The sequence below is a fragment of the Anabas testudineus genome, chromosome 7, assembly GCF_900324465.2.
Source record: "Anabas testudineus chromosome 7, fAnaTes1.2, whole genome shotgun sequence".
NCBI lineage: Eukaryota > Metazoa > Chordata > Actinopteri > Anabantiformes > Anabantidae > Anabas > Anabas testudineus.
Genome location: NC_046616.1, coordinates 7,973,547 through 7,990,499, shown reverse-complemented (window position 1 = coordinate 7,990,499; position 16,953 = coordinate 7,973,547). Strand labels below are relative to the sequence as shown.

General features: G+C 38.2%; 1 protein-coding gene across 2 annotated transcripts in view; it reads right to left on the bottom strand.

Annotated features, from left to right (window-relative positions):
• The window catches only part of LOC113166901 (helicase ARIP4-like), a 53,573-nt gene that overhangs the window by 33,428 nt on the left and 3,192 nt on the right, over positions 1 to 16,953 (bottom strand). For both annotated transcript variants that reach the window (XM_026367104.1, XM_026367106.1), the window contains exons 2-3: positions 9,300 to 9,404; positions 6,765 to 6,927 (exon numbers count right to left, since the gene is read on the bottom strand). In XM_026367104.1, the coding sequence (XP_026222889.1) occupies positions 6,765 to 6,879 (115 nt within the window). In that variant the 5' untranslated portion in view covers positions 6,880 to 6,927; positions 9,300 to 9,404. The remainder of the gene's footprint in view (positions 1 to 6,764; positions 6,928 to 9,299; positions 9,405 to 16,953) is intronic.

The following is a 16,953-nucleotide window of genomic DNA, read 5'->3' as shown; positions in this document are numbered from 1 at the left end:
GGACTATGTTTTCATGTTTAGTTAGAGTTGTTTAACCAGTTCAACAATGAAAACCCCTGACCTGGAGCCACAGATGTGTTTGCTTTTCTTTAGTTTTAGAGGCATGAGAGGACGTCCAGGAGCTAAGATAAAAGAAACACTACAGGGTTAATTATGTGCATCTAGTTAAGACATTAATCATAGTTTAGTAGTGCTTGTGTTTATCAGGAGCTACTACTTTTTGACTTCTAGTGCCCACTGGCTTAAAAAAAGTGCAAAGTTCATCTGCTGCCAAAGATCACGTGATTCAATCAGAAGCTCCAGAACACCTACTACATGGACCTTGTGCTGAAATCGTTTCCTCCACTGCTCAAGGCCACGAACGGACCTTGAACCACAGCACGAGTTACACATGTGAATACCGGCGGGTTTGTTGTGCGTTCACACCCTTCTCTAAAAAACTGCTGAATCTAAGTGAAAGATTTTAAGTAGTATTAAGGTGGAGTGATGCCAAGCAATGAACACTTCATGCATCAATATTTATAACCCTTAATTCTGAGAATGAGTTGTGAACCATTTGTGAAAGTTTCTTTTTTGTAAAACAACATTTATACACTGTGGGATTAGTAATTTTACTTAAGATCGTCTTCTACCACTTCCACTAACAGAGAGTTAACGGAGTTAAAGTTTAGCTTTCCCATTAAGTGTAAATGGCGACAGGACTTGACAGCCTCCATTGTCAACAACATGTTAGTAAGATCCAGATACAACATTTATTTACTGACCCCACACAATCCAGAATTTATAGATTATACTATACTCTATACTGAGCTCTTTATTTTATTAAAAAATATATAAAACAAAAATAGATTTCGATTTACTGAAACTAGGAACTTAAAGATGCCTTAACTTTAAATGTATTGACTGAAATCATAACAAGAAAAAAAATAGGCTTTAATAGAAGCAGAAAAAGATAAAAATAAGTTTAAGTAGTTAAATTACATCCCCTGAGGGAATATTAGCTCCTAGATGATTGTTCATCTGTGGTTATATTGTTATTTGTTTCATACAGTGCATACAACTCGTCAACAGAAAAGTCATGACCTAATTACACCTGACTGATTCTAAAAAGGGGCTGATTACCTTAGGAGTATAAATAAACCCATGCGAGTGACATCAGTGTGACTTCATAGTGGATGTAATGAGTTCAGATTATAACAGCTCTGAAGTCTACAGCTAACACATGATTCACAACAAAGCTGGCAGCTCGTTCTGCTGATGAGCTTTTCTCACTCATCATCAGTTTGACTTTGAGCCAGAGTGCTACCTGATTCGAAGGCTGCTCACACAAAACCTAATGTGTTCCTCTCTCTCTCGAACACACACACACACACACACACACACACACACACACACACACACACACACACACACACACACACACACACACACACACACACACACACACACGCACAGCCCTGGCAGTCTGGTGTATCAGTATGTAGAGCAGCTGGTGTTACTGTATCACCCTCCTACACTTCACTCTGTGCAGCCCTTAATCAGGTCACACACACACACACACACACACACACACACACACACACACACACACACACACACACACACACACACACACACACACACACACAGTTATGAAATGTGTTTTGACTGTTTTTGTGTTGTTCTATCCAACTTAACAGTAGAGAGAGAGACCATTCACTTAAAACGTAAAACTACAGTTTGCAACTTTTACATTTTTTTTTTTGTAGATAGAAATCAGAAATTTCATACTAATCCATCTTTAATATTAATATTAATATTAATAATAATAACAATAATAATAATAGTGATAATAATGTTTGTTGAATATATAAATTGCTGGACTACTCCTGTAATGTACAATAACCCACGTGAGGAGTTGTCTTGACTCTCAGTTGATTCACCAGTGTCAAAGCATCTTAATATTGTGAACCTCAACATCATTTGGAGTTTTATTTTCCTTTGATTTAAGAATTAGAAGTTCAGCATTTATGCTTTGCTCCCCTGAGTTAGTTAATCTCAGCTTGTTTTCTTTAAACAGCACCTGCTGCTGCTGAGGTTATCCTTGAATGCAGCACTGTGCACTAAGAGACTATGATGTTCCTGTTTTGTTCTTAAGTGGTTTGCTCTCTGTCTTCAATTCTGTTTGGATGTTGAAAGCGAATGGGAACATTTTCAAAATACTTTTCAAAAGCACCTGGCGTTCCTCCTCTCCAATTATGACCGAAGTTTGTAAGGCGATGCATCTTGTCGCTGATTAAGCCACCAGGTGTCTGTAACAATCGTGGGCGGTAACATGTTTTCTAGTTTTTCCTTCAGTGTGTGTTCTGCTTGCCCACACCTACACACAGGCAGGGGAGCAACAGACTAATTAACAGACTGTTACTCTGATGTTCTCTAGAGTCAGTGTGTGTTTACGTTCACATGCTGTATGTGTGTGTGTTTGTCTTATGAAAGATGTGACTAAACCTCATGACAGTCTCGTCTAAGCTGCCTGCAACATCCAGCACACACCCCTCAATCTGTTCACGCACAGATTCACACACACCCACTTGTGTACTACAAACGCCGAGGTGCACAATGACATGGGGTGGACACGGACACACACACACACACACACACACACACACACACACACACACACACACACACACACACGGCCTAGAACAGGCAGCCCAACAGTGAAGTGTTGCAGAAGAGGATGATTTTATTTTAGGAGACTGGTCCCACCTTCCCAGGTCCATTTTTCAATGTCACTTTTTGACTAATGGCCTTGCTTGTTTTCTGCACACACACACACACACACACACACACACACACACACACACACACACACACACACACACACACACACACACACACACACACACACACACAGTATTTTTCTGGGTCTCTCATAGTTTTTATTTCTGCCATTTTATTGAAACATTCTTTAAAGGCTCTAATCGATTAAAAGTGATGTTCAAAAAGATTTTGCGTTTGATCTAATTTACATCTAATGTTATATAATTCAATTAAAGTACAGGCTTTTTGCACACTTTATTTCATTGTAGATTACATTTTAAGTGAACAAAACTCTTTATGGCTTTATTATTCAATAAATAATAAAGCTATCTTTTATTCAATAAACCCATAAAGACAAATTTATAACATATGAGAATGTTAAAGCTGTGCTTTGGTTGGACCACTCAAGGGCTGTCAGAAACATCTCCATTGTTTTATAAATGGTTTATATCCATATTGTTACACATTCCTCAACAACAATTTGTCTCCACAGACCTACAGAGAGTTCGTCTTAGACTTTATGACTTGGTTTTTCCCCCTTTCTCATTTAAACTATCAGTATAATTTATTTTTTATCTCAGATATTATTATTTTCATACATTTCACATTTTAATTTATTACCTTATATCCCCTATAATGATTAGTCTTAATTTGATTACTTTCTCCTGGTTTTGAATGCTTGGTTTTAAGTACTGTAACTATATATATATATATATATACACATACACATACACATACACCTATACAAAAAGAAGACAATATAGTGTCTTTACACATCTGTTCACCAGTTTCTCTTCCTGCCTGTTTCTCTCTATTGAGTCTCTTATGGAAAAGGTCCATCTCCAATTGACCTTTCATCTCAGTCAATTGGTACATTTCCATTGCATCATTCTATTTGTGCAACCTTCTCCTCTAAATGATGGAAATAAAATGAGAGCAGTAGTATAAAATGCAGTTCCCAGCACTGCCATAAAAACACCCCTAATCAGGAAAGTACATTTCATACATGGTTGGAAATACTTTGGTAATAACTTTTCAGAAACATAAGTTTTCTAAATATACCTGTGAATAGCAACAGGATGGGTCATTTCCCATATGTATGTGTACGTTACAGTTTGTTGGCATGGGTGTTTACAACACTTTCGAACCTTTCCAGAGAGAAAACTGTGATGCTTTTTTAGAAATCAACCAAACCTTTTGCAGTTACAACAAGCTTCACTTCCTGTGCATCTGAGAGAGTCTGACAGCAACGAGTCTTTTTGGCGATAAATTATGCATCTATTTCATCTGCATATGAAACAGATGTAAAATTATAATAATCCATTAAACTGTGCGTCATTCTATACGTCTACACATTTCCATTCATACATTTTCTGATTAGGATGATTTTGTTATGCTACACCCATTTTTCTACTCTGTTTTTTTGCTGCTGAAACATCCACCTTCTGTGGTTGAAATGTATTTATAGAAAGAAATTATACTGTTTAAAGAGAAGATAAAAACTGAAAGAGAACAAACATGTAGGTAGAGGAAGAACACAATGAATGTGAGGAATGAAGAGTGAGGAGGAGAAAAGAAAACAGAGGCGAAAGAAGGAAAAGTGGGATGTCAAACCTGGAGGAGGACTGTCACAACTCTGAGGGGGGCAGTGTCCTGGAGACGGTTGTTATAGCAACCGTAGGACAGACGCAGGAGACGGCGGGGGGTGATGACATCACTAGAGCAAAATAGACTCGCAAAGTGAAAATGATATAAATGCAAATGTGTTTTTTCCTCCATCAGAAATTTCACTCCACCATCAAACAAGACGACAAACTCCAGTCAGTGTTCCTCTACAACTTACTTCCAAAAACATCACCTCAAAATCTGAGACCCTACATTTTTTAAAGACTAACTGAAGCAAAAAAAAAAAAACTAAAGGAAAAAGATGATTCCTTTAATTTAATTTAAAGTACCGTATTGATGCACAGTTTTAAGGTATTTCAATTTTATGTTGCATTTACTTTTAATCCATTACAGCTCAGAGTCAAATATTGTACCTTTCACTTAATTAGTTAATTAGCATAAGCAGATTCTCAATGAAAAATATAAATAATGGTGTAGTTTGACACAATAATTATGACCACCAGGCTGTACACATACCAGTTAACATCAGCGCCACCTTTATTGGCTGTATTACACATTAGTAATCTTCACACATTTGTGCATCAGTAATTATAATCTATTCATAGCATTGTTGTGCATGTGAAATGAGTCATTCTGCATATAAAGTACTTTTACTTTCAAGGTACTTCAAGTATTTTTTTGAGCTAATATTTTCATACTTTCAGACTTAAGTAACATAACAAATGCAGCCCTTTAGCTTGTAACAGAGTAACTACAACTACTGTATGCACCGTTTATATATCGATTTATTAAGTAGAACATCAACGTGCTGTACAGCGAGTCAGTCTGCTGTAGAGGACTTCCTTCACAGTTCAATGTTGTTTAATGCACTCTCACTCTACAATCCTATAATTACATTTGTTTGCCATATTTGACTCTCTGCCTTCATTTAAGCACACGTGACGTCATTAGTCGCCAGCTGACTCAGACTGGAACAGAATGAGTCGACTCAGTCATTACAACCAAATCACATTCATAATCAATAAACGGCTGTGCCCTCAGCTCGACTGGCTGCTGCTTGTGGCTTCATATTTGCCAGGCAGACATTAAAATATCAATCTTCTCATTTAACTTTGAGTGAGAAAAGGAATAAGCATGTTTTTTTTTTTCATAAAAATCATTATATTTTAAACCACAAAAAGTGACAATCACTGTTCTAAACAGAGAGCGCTGAAAAGACAAGGATACAGAGAGTGTGTTTGTTTACACAGGGTGGGGCTGTTCAGCTTTTATAATGTGCTTGTGTAACCTCCAACTATGGCAGAGGGATTACCCCCCCAGAAGAACTGACCAGGGTGAAAGCCTCATTTAAATAAGATATTATCTAGCCTCTAGTCCCACATTTAACCTAATAACCCTGAAAGCCTGGTTAGTTAGTTAAAGAAGAGTAAAAATACTACTGAACAAAAGTGAAGAAGGAGATTTAAACTGAACAGACATCTGTTATTCCTTTAGTTGAGGGGTTTGTCTCTCATTAAACTGATACTTCAGATGTTGCAAATCAAAATAATGGTACATTTAATTTTTTAAATAAAAAATGACCATGTGCCATTTCAAATTCTAAAAACTGTAAAAACATGAAACTGCAGGCTTTTCTCTCTCTGTAATGAGGTCAAAGTCGTCCAAACACTGACGCCATTTAGGTTATCCAACCCAAGTTTAAATCTTACCTCCTACACACTCAAAAAAGAAAAAAGAAAGAAAAAACACACTGTTGGAGACACATCTCCCCACACACAAACACAGACAACTCAGCATCTAATGGAACTAATAGATGATTCACCGGGTTATGTAACATATACTGGCAACAGAAGAAATGAGGAGAGGAGTAAACGAGAAGTTTAGAGGAGTTTGTTTCCTGAGGGAGGACACAAGGTCAAATGCTGCTGAGGAGAGCCGGTGGACAGCACAGCCGCTGGTTCAGTTTGTTCCGATGGCAACATAAAAGAGAAACAGCTGCTGCCAATGTAATTTTATACATCTGGCAGAGGAGAAAGCAGAGAAATTTGAAGTTCGAGATTGTTTTGCAAGCAGAAGTAAGCAACAAAAAAGGAAACTGTAAGTCAAACCACCCTGAATTCACCCTCACTTTGTTTCTATCATCCATCAAGGTGAAGAGACGTTTGTTTAAACTGCAACATAGAAGCGATTTTGTATGTAGATGGTTCTGAAACAGTTCGATTCATTTAATTTAGCCATTACTCAGTGCACTCACTTTAAACAGTGCCTCTCTGATTCTAGTCTCTACCCACTGAGAGCAGTGTGAGATAGCCTTAATCAAATCCATTTAGACTCACCAGGTATCCCCTCATCTTCATCATCTCCATCATTGTCTTCGCCTTCGTCACTGATGTAAAACACAGTGTCCTCCCTTCCTCTCCTGTTCAGCAGCTCCTCTTCTTCATCAGACATCCTGACCTGCAGGCTGCTGCTACCTCAGCATGCCCGCGCCGCACAGACCTGAAGCACAAGCACAGATATGAATGAACAAATGAATGAACAAGCGTAGACGCACACAAAATTAAATTAGTTTTTGATGACTTGTCTCCGTTCCTCTGCCATCTGCCTGAGAACAAACAGTTTGAAGCTTTTCTCATAAAGGGACGAAAGGCAGAAGGAAACTCCACGAGAAGGGGAAGATTTGTTTTATCCTCACTACAAAGCTCTCCATACTGTACGACAATGCTGGGTAATTTTTTGTGGAACAGTCACAATCTGCTTGTCATTCAGTCACAGGAACGTGCATGTTGGCTTCTTTCAGTGCAAAAATGTTTTATGTTGTTGTTGTCGTATGCGGCTATAGTGCAAAGGTGCATTTAAATTACTGAGGATTTTAGAGACAAACATCAAAAAGATGATTGTAAAAGTGGCCGTGATGCAAAAGTAAGTAAAGTGGACACTTGGTGGTTAGTTTCAGCAGCAACGTTGAGTATTTGAGTTCATTCTCACCTTCATATAATTTATTTATTTAATTCCTGAGGGCAGGAAATTCATCAGGTATATCTACTGAAAGACAGGACGAAAGCATAATAACAATAACAATAATAAAAAAATATTCTGTTAGTGAGTGAGAGATCATGACCTGCAGATGAAAGACAGAGCTGCAGAAAAGATGGACAGAGGGAAATGTGCAAGAGAGACGCACACAATGAGGCGGCTGGAGAGCTCTCAGGAGTTTCTAGGATGCTTTTAAAGCTCCATCTCTCAGCGGCAGGAAAATTACGCTCACATTACTCACAGGCTTGTCTCTCTGCCAGAGTGAAACAATCATAAACTGAAACCACAGACTTCATTATCAGCTGTGGTTTGGTAAAAGCAAAGTTTTGTTCATTCTACTTTTTGGTTTTTACAGCACTATAATTCTGTTACCCTACAACAACAATCAGAATCATTATTTAAATTTAAAACAGAAACACATCAACAAAAATCTGTTAAAGAGTGAAAGTCTTTTCTTGGCCTTCATCTAATAAACACAAATGATTGCCTTAGTGGTCTCCTTTGGTTGAAAGCAAAGGTTTTAAATAATATGCACTCCCACTCAGATGAGCTGAGACGCACAGTAGTAGAAAAACAATGTTTACTTTTGATCGCCTGCCAACTCACCTTGCGTAACATTACACAGCCGATTACACAACAGGTAGCTCCGGCCAAATTGACTGACTGGTCAGACGGAGCGGTTTTAAAAGCCTCATAAATCCAACCAAGCTATGCTTCATGGACCGGTTTCTGCCCTCAAAAAAGAAGAGCCGCTGAAATAATTTGCCAAAATACAGATATGTGTATAAAAGTAGCCTGTGCAATGCTGCGGCGTATTTGGGATGACGGCAGCAAGGTGGAGAGGACAATCATCACTCAAATCTCATTGCATCTCATTTAATTCCACTCGTGTTCAAGGGAGTGAAATGAAAGTGCTGCTCATTTTCTTATGAAACCTCCTCAAATCAGCTCCAAGACCGCGTAGAGCGTCCCCTGACCACACACTGGCAATCACTGCCGCAGCACAGACCCTAGTCGAGGCGAAATTGTAGTTTCTACCACATGAAACTTCAGATGTACAGTAAAAACGCAACTATGTTTGAGGACAGGACGTGACCTGTGATTTCAGTTGTTTTCTTTGACCCACAATACACCTAAAGTGTGACTTTTTTTTTATGGTGACACAACACTTTCCACCAATGCTGAACATAAACATCCACCTTTCAACACACAGTCAGTGCTGCTGGTGGGTTAAACAGAGGGCAATCACAAACGAGCCCTGCGGACAAACCAGTCACAAAAGTGGATAATTTGATTAGGAAATCTAAAACTCTGGAAATAGGTTTCATACTTGCATAAGAAACAGTGCAACTTCCAGACCCCCTTACTCTACATAACTCTAAAATCACATGTAGTTAACCCACTTGATTCACGGCCATCAAGCTTTATGTAACGTTATATAGGAATGGGACCCAAGCTGTTCTGTTCATGTCAGGCCTCTGGGCTGTAAAATAACACTTACATAACCTAGAGTATGTGGTACACTGAGCACCGCCATGTTGATCCACTCTGATTTATTCTAGGTACGTATGAGCATACATACATACTATATGAACACAATGCAACTCAGTGAAACTCTCCCATAATAATGAAAAAGACTTTACACTGAATTAGCTCAATGAAGGAAGTGCATGCACTGTACATGGTTACACATTAAAATACATCTCAAATTAGAGCCTCCAATGTGACAGTTTCCAAAAGAAGCTTCAGAAAGTTAAAAGGCAGCTGCACTGGATTGCACTAGGGGTCTGCAGGTGTTTGAGGTGTTGTGGCCACACTGTAAAAAACTGACTTACAATCTCCTCCGCGAACGTCAGGGTCTGCGTAGCCTTCAGCTGTGCACTCTTCTGAAATCGTGCATGTTCCCCAGGGAGACTCACAGGTGACTGTTACTGTTTTGACTGTAAAAGAGACAAGTTTGACAAAGAGACATGAAATACGTTAAAACTAAAATAATACAACAATTCAAACATGTAGTTTGAGAAAAAAAAATTAAAATCCTAAGTTTCAAGTTTCATGGGTAACATGTTAACGGCTCCTTTATGTCAGGCCCCATTTATGGGCTGCATCAGTTTGCATTGCTATTGGTGGAGTCATTGTTTTCTGAGTTGGATCCAAATTTTCTACACATGCAACAGGAATTTACAGAAAAAGTGTAATGTGGAAAATATTACGTAATGTAGTATTATTGTTGGACGACAATAGAGTAGTTCTTTAATTTAAAAAACAACATAAAGCAACTGAATCCTTTAGTACATTTGTCTACGGCCCCAAGAACAGCAGCTTTTCCTCTGTGGGTCAAAAATGCAGAGGCTCAAGGAAGCCTAAAAACAATAAAATACAGTTATAGCTTCAATGACATTTCATCAGCACAGTGCATCATTTCATATAAAATCTACAAAGCACATTACAAAGATGTTTTTCTTAAATCCTTTTCTTAAATTCCAAAACTCACTGTATACTTATTTTAAAAATAGCAGTAAAATGGATAAGGGATCAATATATACAAAAGGAAACAGTCAAGTCCAAATTCTTGCATACAGAGAGAAGAAATCTTAATAAAAAAAAAAGAAAAAGAAGAAGAAACCATTCGTGTTTTAGCTCCTTATATAATCTCCCACAGCAGGCCAAGGAGGTTTTCCAAGGGCGTCTGATTCAGCCAATTTTACATTGTTGAGTACAACATTACTTTTGACTGGTTCAGGCAATTTATATGCAGCGAACAAGGAATCAGGATGCTGATGAGAGTGAAATATATAGAGCATAGAGGGAGGGAATAAAACTAAAATAGGCAGGCATGAAGGATGATAGGGGAGATGGTCAAAAACAAGGGGAGATGTGAGACAGTGGAGGGTGTGCAGGGGGGAAGGGGAGCAGTCTGGACTGTCTGGTGTCCTAAAAACACCCCCACGACCACAAGGGAGAAGGAGGGAGATAACCTAATTTTTTTTAGGACAACACTGTAACTGGAACAAACATATCACTAAATTCATGTGGAATCCCCTCCTCAATAAGTCATGAACACAGCACAAAAAGCGTTGACATTGATTTTGAAAGCTCAATTTGACATATTCACTTTAATATTAAAGTATGCAGTGCAATCTATTTAATTTGAAATATTATTACATCTTCTTACTCATATTCTTGGTTTAATCAAAGCAGATCTTATTGACGTGTTGTGAACTGCGACTTCACACCAGTCGCTTTAGTAAACACATTATGTGACACATTACCTTTTACAGAAGATAAAAATTCACCGCAGTTGGAAACGTCTTTAAACAGTACACTTCTGTAACCAGTTGTCTTGGCTACATCTGCACTGGAAGCACGACGTTATGATTTGCTGTAAAAATGGTTTGGTGTCAATGAAGCAAAAAAACAATAGAGATAGTTTTCTGCTTCAGAATGAATCTGACTGTAAAACTGTTAAACTACCATAATAGAAATTAACCAGTGGATCCACTTTTTTTACTGCTTTAGAAATAACAAACTTTGCCTTTAATGGTAAATATTGGTGGTAAATGAGGCTTTTTTTTTTTTTTCTGAAAAACTTTGTACTGCTTGTTGTTTAATAAATTATCAGAGCAGGTAGATATAGTCTCAGTGTGAACTACATTTGATGATTTGTGATGCATGTAAATAACACAGGCGCACTCTTAGACAAAAAAAATGTACTTGCTGAGGGTTTAATGGACAAACTACTGTGGACCTTCCACTTCACATGTGCACCCACAGACACAATGTAATTACCTCTTGAAAGCCCCTGAGAGTGAGGTAGAGAAAGAGAGGCAAATAAATAAATAAATAAAACAAATGATAAAGGAGGGGGCAGTGAGAAGACAGCTGCTTGCATAAGCTGCCTTACATAAGATGTGGCTAATAATGCCACTGTTCAGCTATTAGAAAAAGAGAAAAAGTTACACAAAATGTATGCCACGATGCAAGGACATTGTCCACACACACACACACACTCGCTTGCTCTTTAATTTCCCCGGTTCGTCCTTGTCTTTTACAGAACTAAACAATCACTACACATTTTCTTCAAACCCACTCCCTCACTGATATAATGCATTCCCTTGCCTGTTACCTTAACCTTAGCCTCCACCTAATTCTAACCTTAACCACAGCTTTGAGAACAGGGAAAACATCAAACTTGCCAGCAGCAGTTTCACAGTGTGTACCAGGGTCTCATTATAAACCCTGCAGGAGCTCAAGGCAGATTTAAACAGGGGTAAGAGACAAACACAGAGACACAGTCAAGATACAGAGAGACAGTTAAAATAGAGGCGAATTAACGTGAACTCTATCAAACTCCTCTAAAAAGTCTTATTTGGCACAGTCTGGGCTGAGCATCTGTGAGATTCATGCTATTTTTAAACAGAATGAAAGTGGAACAATTGACAGTTACCACTTTGAATTTAAGAGGATTGACCTCGGCTGATTGACCTCAAATATTTTCCAATAGAAAAACCAAACACATAAGTTATCCTGGTAGAATTTCTTAATTTCTGCAGGTTCAATTTGCTCGGGGTAAATTAAACCACCATCGCTTTAATTTACGCTCTGAAAATGCGACATTGTATAACACCTTGCTTTTATATTGGGCTGGCTTACAGACTTAGAAGATCTGCATCACATCCCCTTGATTGTGTAACAGAATTACACAATAGCGAAGCCCGGTCGTTGTGGTGGTGGTGGGCAGGGAGGGGGCAACCAATCAAATCCGGCTGCATTCATTCAAAGTCACTACAACACACAAACTAAATTTAAATACCCCCTGCATTTGCAGAAAGCTAAATTCCCTCTTTAGCCAACGTGTGCCAGTGCAGCTAGTGTTTTTATTGATGTAGCGTTGTTGATTTTAAGGAGGTTTACGACCCTGCAGCTTTCGTCACTTCATGCTAATGCTTCATACTGAGTGTGTCGTGTTGTTCTTTAATTGGTGGAGTGAAAAACAGCTTTATCTAAGTGACACTGTTGAGGATGATACTGAGGATAATAAACCCATGTTTATTGACTGGACTTCATACGAGCCAATCAACAGACCTGACTGTCATATTTTATTATTTTGACTATAAATTAGTAATATAATATATTAGTATAATAATATGTTTCACGTTTTCAATTAATTACAGCTTCTTATAATACTACATTGATTGATTAGCACATGGTTCAAACTCTGTAAGTTTATATTGTGCAGACATTCAGGATGATCCCATACTGTGTTCTTCTTAATACACCAAAAACCTGGTTAGAAGTGGACACAGCATTATTCCTGTTACTACTGATCAAGTGACTGATTATTTACTTTACTACTTATTATCCATCTTAAATGAAACATCCAGATTTAAGTTAATCTGAATATGGCCATACACAGACTCCCTCTAACACTGGAAACCTGCTGATTCTACTCTGGACTGATGGTTTTTCTATTTCTGTCCTTGAACATGTACATGTTTATACAGGATTAGCCTGTAATTAAGGCTCTCTCTCTTTCTCTCCCTCTGTCTCACACACACACACACACACACACACACACACACACACACAATTTTGTGACCTGGATCAGGCAACAATGATCTGTTGCTGCCCAAAAGACGAAATTCTAAAAACTGGATAAAAAAATGAAGCTGAACTACTGAGAGACAGATCTTGCAATTAAAGTCTCTTAAATTTTGATTATAAAACTCCCTCATTACTTAAATCCTGTTATGTGTATCCACATTGACCATTTCTAACCCCTGTGTTTGATCATTAATAGAAAAAAACACAACACAGACAGCACATATGACTAACTAAGGCTCAGCAGCTACCTGAGCTCCTCAGGTAGATACGAGTCGAGCTAATGCTTGGTTAATAATTTGATGTGGCCACAGATAGGATAGGCCATGTATTGTGGAATTTTTATTAACCTGTTGCTCATAAAAATAGGAAATAGAGTGTTTCTATTTGTACTATTTTGTTGGCTGGACTTCCAGTGCGATTAGTTCAGTGAATTCTAACTGAGACCAAAACATGTCAGACTTTAATTTTTTGGTAGGACCACAGAACACAAGGACTTCAGGTTTCACATTTTAGATAATGAGTTCGTCTCGCTGACTCTTGAAGATCACATGTGCTGTTATTTAATAAAAAGGGACAAACACTCAGAACAGACATGGCACAAGTGTTTGAGTCGGATCAAACAGGAACAGCATGAAAACATATACATACAGCAGAGTGCAGCAATTTAGCTGGAACGCAAAGATGAAGATAAACAAGATGACAGCCGAGCATGAGGTGTAGCCATGGATACTGATCAACAGATGACTAATGTCAACAAGAACAGGTGCATTTAGACAGCCCCTACACACACACACACACACACACACACACACACACACACACACACACACACACACACACACACACACACACACACACGCACACACGCACGCACGCACACACGCACGCAGGCTTTTACTGTATGATCCACAAAAGAAACATCACTAATAACTGCTGTAATCTCGACACATACACGCTGAGGATGTGACAGGTCTGCAGAAATCTTGTAGAATCACTTAACGCAGTTGTGACACATGCATTCAAGAAACCGAACAAATGTGATCTGAAAACACACACACACACACACACACACACACACACACACACACACACACACACGCACCAGTTATGCAACCTTCAGACAGACAGATCTGCTCCACACTAACACATTAGGTTAAGCAACAGATGCAAATGCTGTTCTATATTTGAGAGGACTCAAACTCAGATACTTAACTCTAACTCACATGGTCCAGCCCAGATCCTTAAAATATGTCGAATCAATCGATCTGAATCTAGCTGTCGGCTGACGGCTATGACCATGACGTGGCTAGGACAACTTCATGATCATAGCTTCTCAAGTGTGAGGACTCGCTGCTTTGTCTGTCATTTACTGGAGAATAACAAAATTAATCTATTTGGTTCTTGAACCTGACAAAACAAGGTATAAAGACCTTGTCTTGGGGTCTAGGATGAGAGAGTGGCTAGATATCGCTCATGTGTTAATCCATGAGGTGAAATCGTGTTCAGTGTATAAATGCAGTAGCTTTGTGATGCGATGGACATTTTTTCCATTATTTATTGATCTAAATGGGCAGAGAAACACACACCCTATTTACAGAGAGATGCAGCAATAAAAAATCTGACAGATCCACAGAACATCAATAAAACCCATGTCTCCAGGAGGAAGATTTAGCAGCAAGCACATTCAGAGAAAGACTATGGTAAATAATTAAAAGTTTAAATATTTCCTGCAGGACGAGGCCCTGAAGGGAGTGAAGTATGGGGGATTTTCCACAACACCAACTTTATCTTTCCATTAAAGGAAAAATGGTCGAGAGAAAAAAAAAAACAAAAAACCATATGCTCAGTCATCTACCTTTACAACAGCACACTGCTCCCCCGCAGCCTTGAGATGCAACACTCATCTGTGTACACATGCCCACAGAACTTGCGAATGCTTCTATACTCTATTACTTTAATCAGGACTTCATCATCGGTTAACACAGAAATCAGCTAACAGATTCATTCATTAACTATCAAAAGAAAAATGCTGATCTACAGTTTTGGGTTTACAATTAAATGTTCAATGTAAAGTGAAAAGGTTGGTAATGAGCTTAAGCCAATTAAAATCTGCAGCAGTGCCCTCGAATTTCACCAAAACAAGCAGGACAATGTCTGAGAAACAGATTTCATATTTTTTCATGCAGCAGAACTATTATTTTTTACTTTTAGCAGAGTTTATATGGATTCACAGGGATAAATGCTGGCACCTTCTGGATTTCATTTTTTTTTTTAAAATATATCTTTTGTATTTTTTAATCTGTGAATTGAATTTAAGGTACACAAGAGGCACAAGCACGATAAAGGTTTTCAACAGGGCACACGGATTATCTATTCAAAATACATATTTGTACTATGGACTCCTGTTTCACAACTGTCCATACATCATGTATCATATGAAACAGCTTATACTCCAACCAAGTAAGTTAACAGAGGATGGGGCAACAAAGCTAATAGGTTATATTTTATACTATATAATTCTGTATCCAGTTATATTCGTAAGGTCTTAAACCTTAAACACTGTAGAGTGCCTTGAGATGATTTCCACCCCTTAAGGTGGGAGTCAAAAACAATCTGTGTGGCCCTGAAAAAGTGTTATCTTAGTCCGTTTCTTAGAGATAACGACAGGCTTGCTGGAAATGAATGGCAAAATCAAAATGGAGAGTTTCTGATGTTCCCAGCAGCATTAAAGCTGCCGTCCGTGAAGGAAGTCACAAATACATCCCGTGAGGTCGGACGCAGATTAAATTAAATGTTATTAAGCACCTAGTGTGTAATAACTGTTGATTGTTAAAAAGCTACACAGGTGATGTGTGTTCAGAAAAGTACAGAATCTTATCACTTTGCTATAACTATGAACCCAACAGGCTTAATTTGATATGAAACTAAATAAATGCAAAACATGAATCAGTCAAAATACACGTGGAGAGGAAAGAAACATGAGGCTACACTTCCATTATTAAGCTGTTTAGGGCTGAAACATTTGTGCAGTCATTTATTTGTCCACTTTCTGACTAAAATCATAGTCAGAAATATGTATTTCACAGACTAGAACAATGTGGTCTGTACTAAAAGCTAAATGGATTCAGCCTTTCTGAAAACATTTATTCAGTAAACGTGAAAACTCAACTCAAAGCATGTTGTTAGACCGACACCTGAACCAATCAGATCTTAGATCAGGTAAGGACTAAACTTGGCACCGTTTTGAGTGGTGGTGTGAGCAGGCCGTAAAGGACAGGTGGACATCCAGGTGTACACACGTGCATTGACAGGTTCTGCTTACTGTGATCATTGCTTTCATTGATAAATGACATGAAGACATCTGTTCCTAATGAGTTTCCAATGTGAACAAGAACTAAATTTCTTTATTTGTGCAAAATTATATATTTAATTAAATTTAGTTTATTTAAAGTTAATGTGACGCTCCCAGAAATCTGAGTTTGACACATTCAAAGCATATCATCTAAATATATAGTGTTCAAGCAAAGAACTTCCCTCCACTGCAGTTCAGGAAGAAACCCATGATTTGATGAACTCAGACTAGTGAAGCTTCATATTTCAGACAAATTAAATAACGGAACTGATGAGAGATTCATTCAGCAAAATGTACGTGAACATCAGTCGAAGCCTTTACAATCACAGTAACTGATGAGCACCATGTTCCACCTATACGACATAATACAATCAAACACATAAACTCAGATCCACTTCATGCAGGCGTTTTCATTTTCATTCACTGCTCCTGACATTTCCGAGACGTCAGTTGTAGCTGGTGTTGTATTAATATCATATCGAGACCTGTTACTAATATTCTACCCCCTAATGCATTTATGTAAAATACTACAT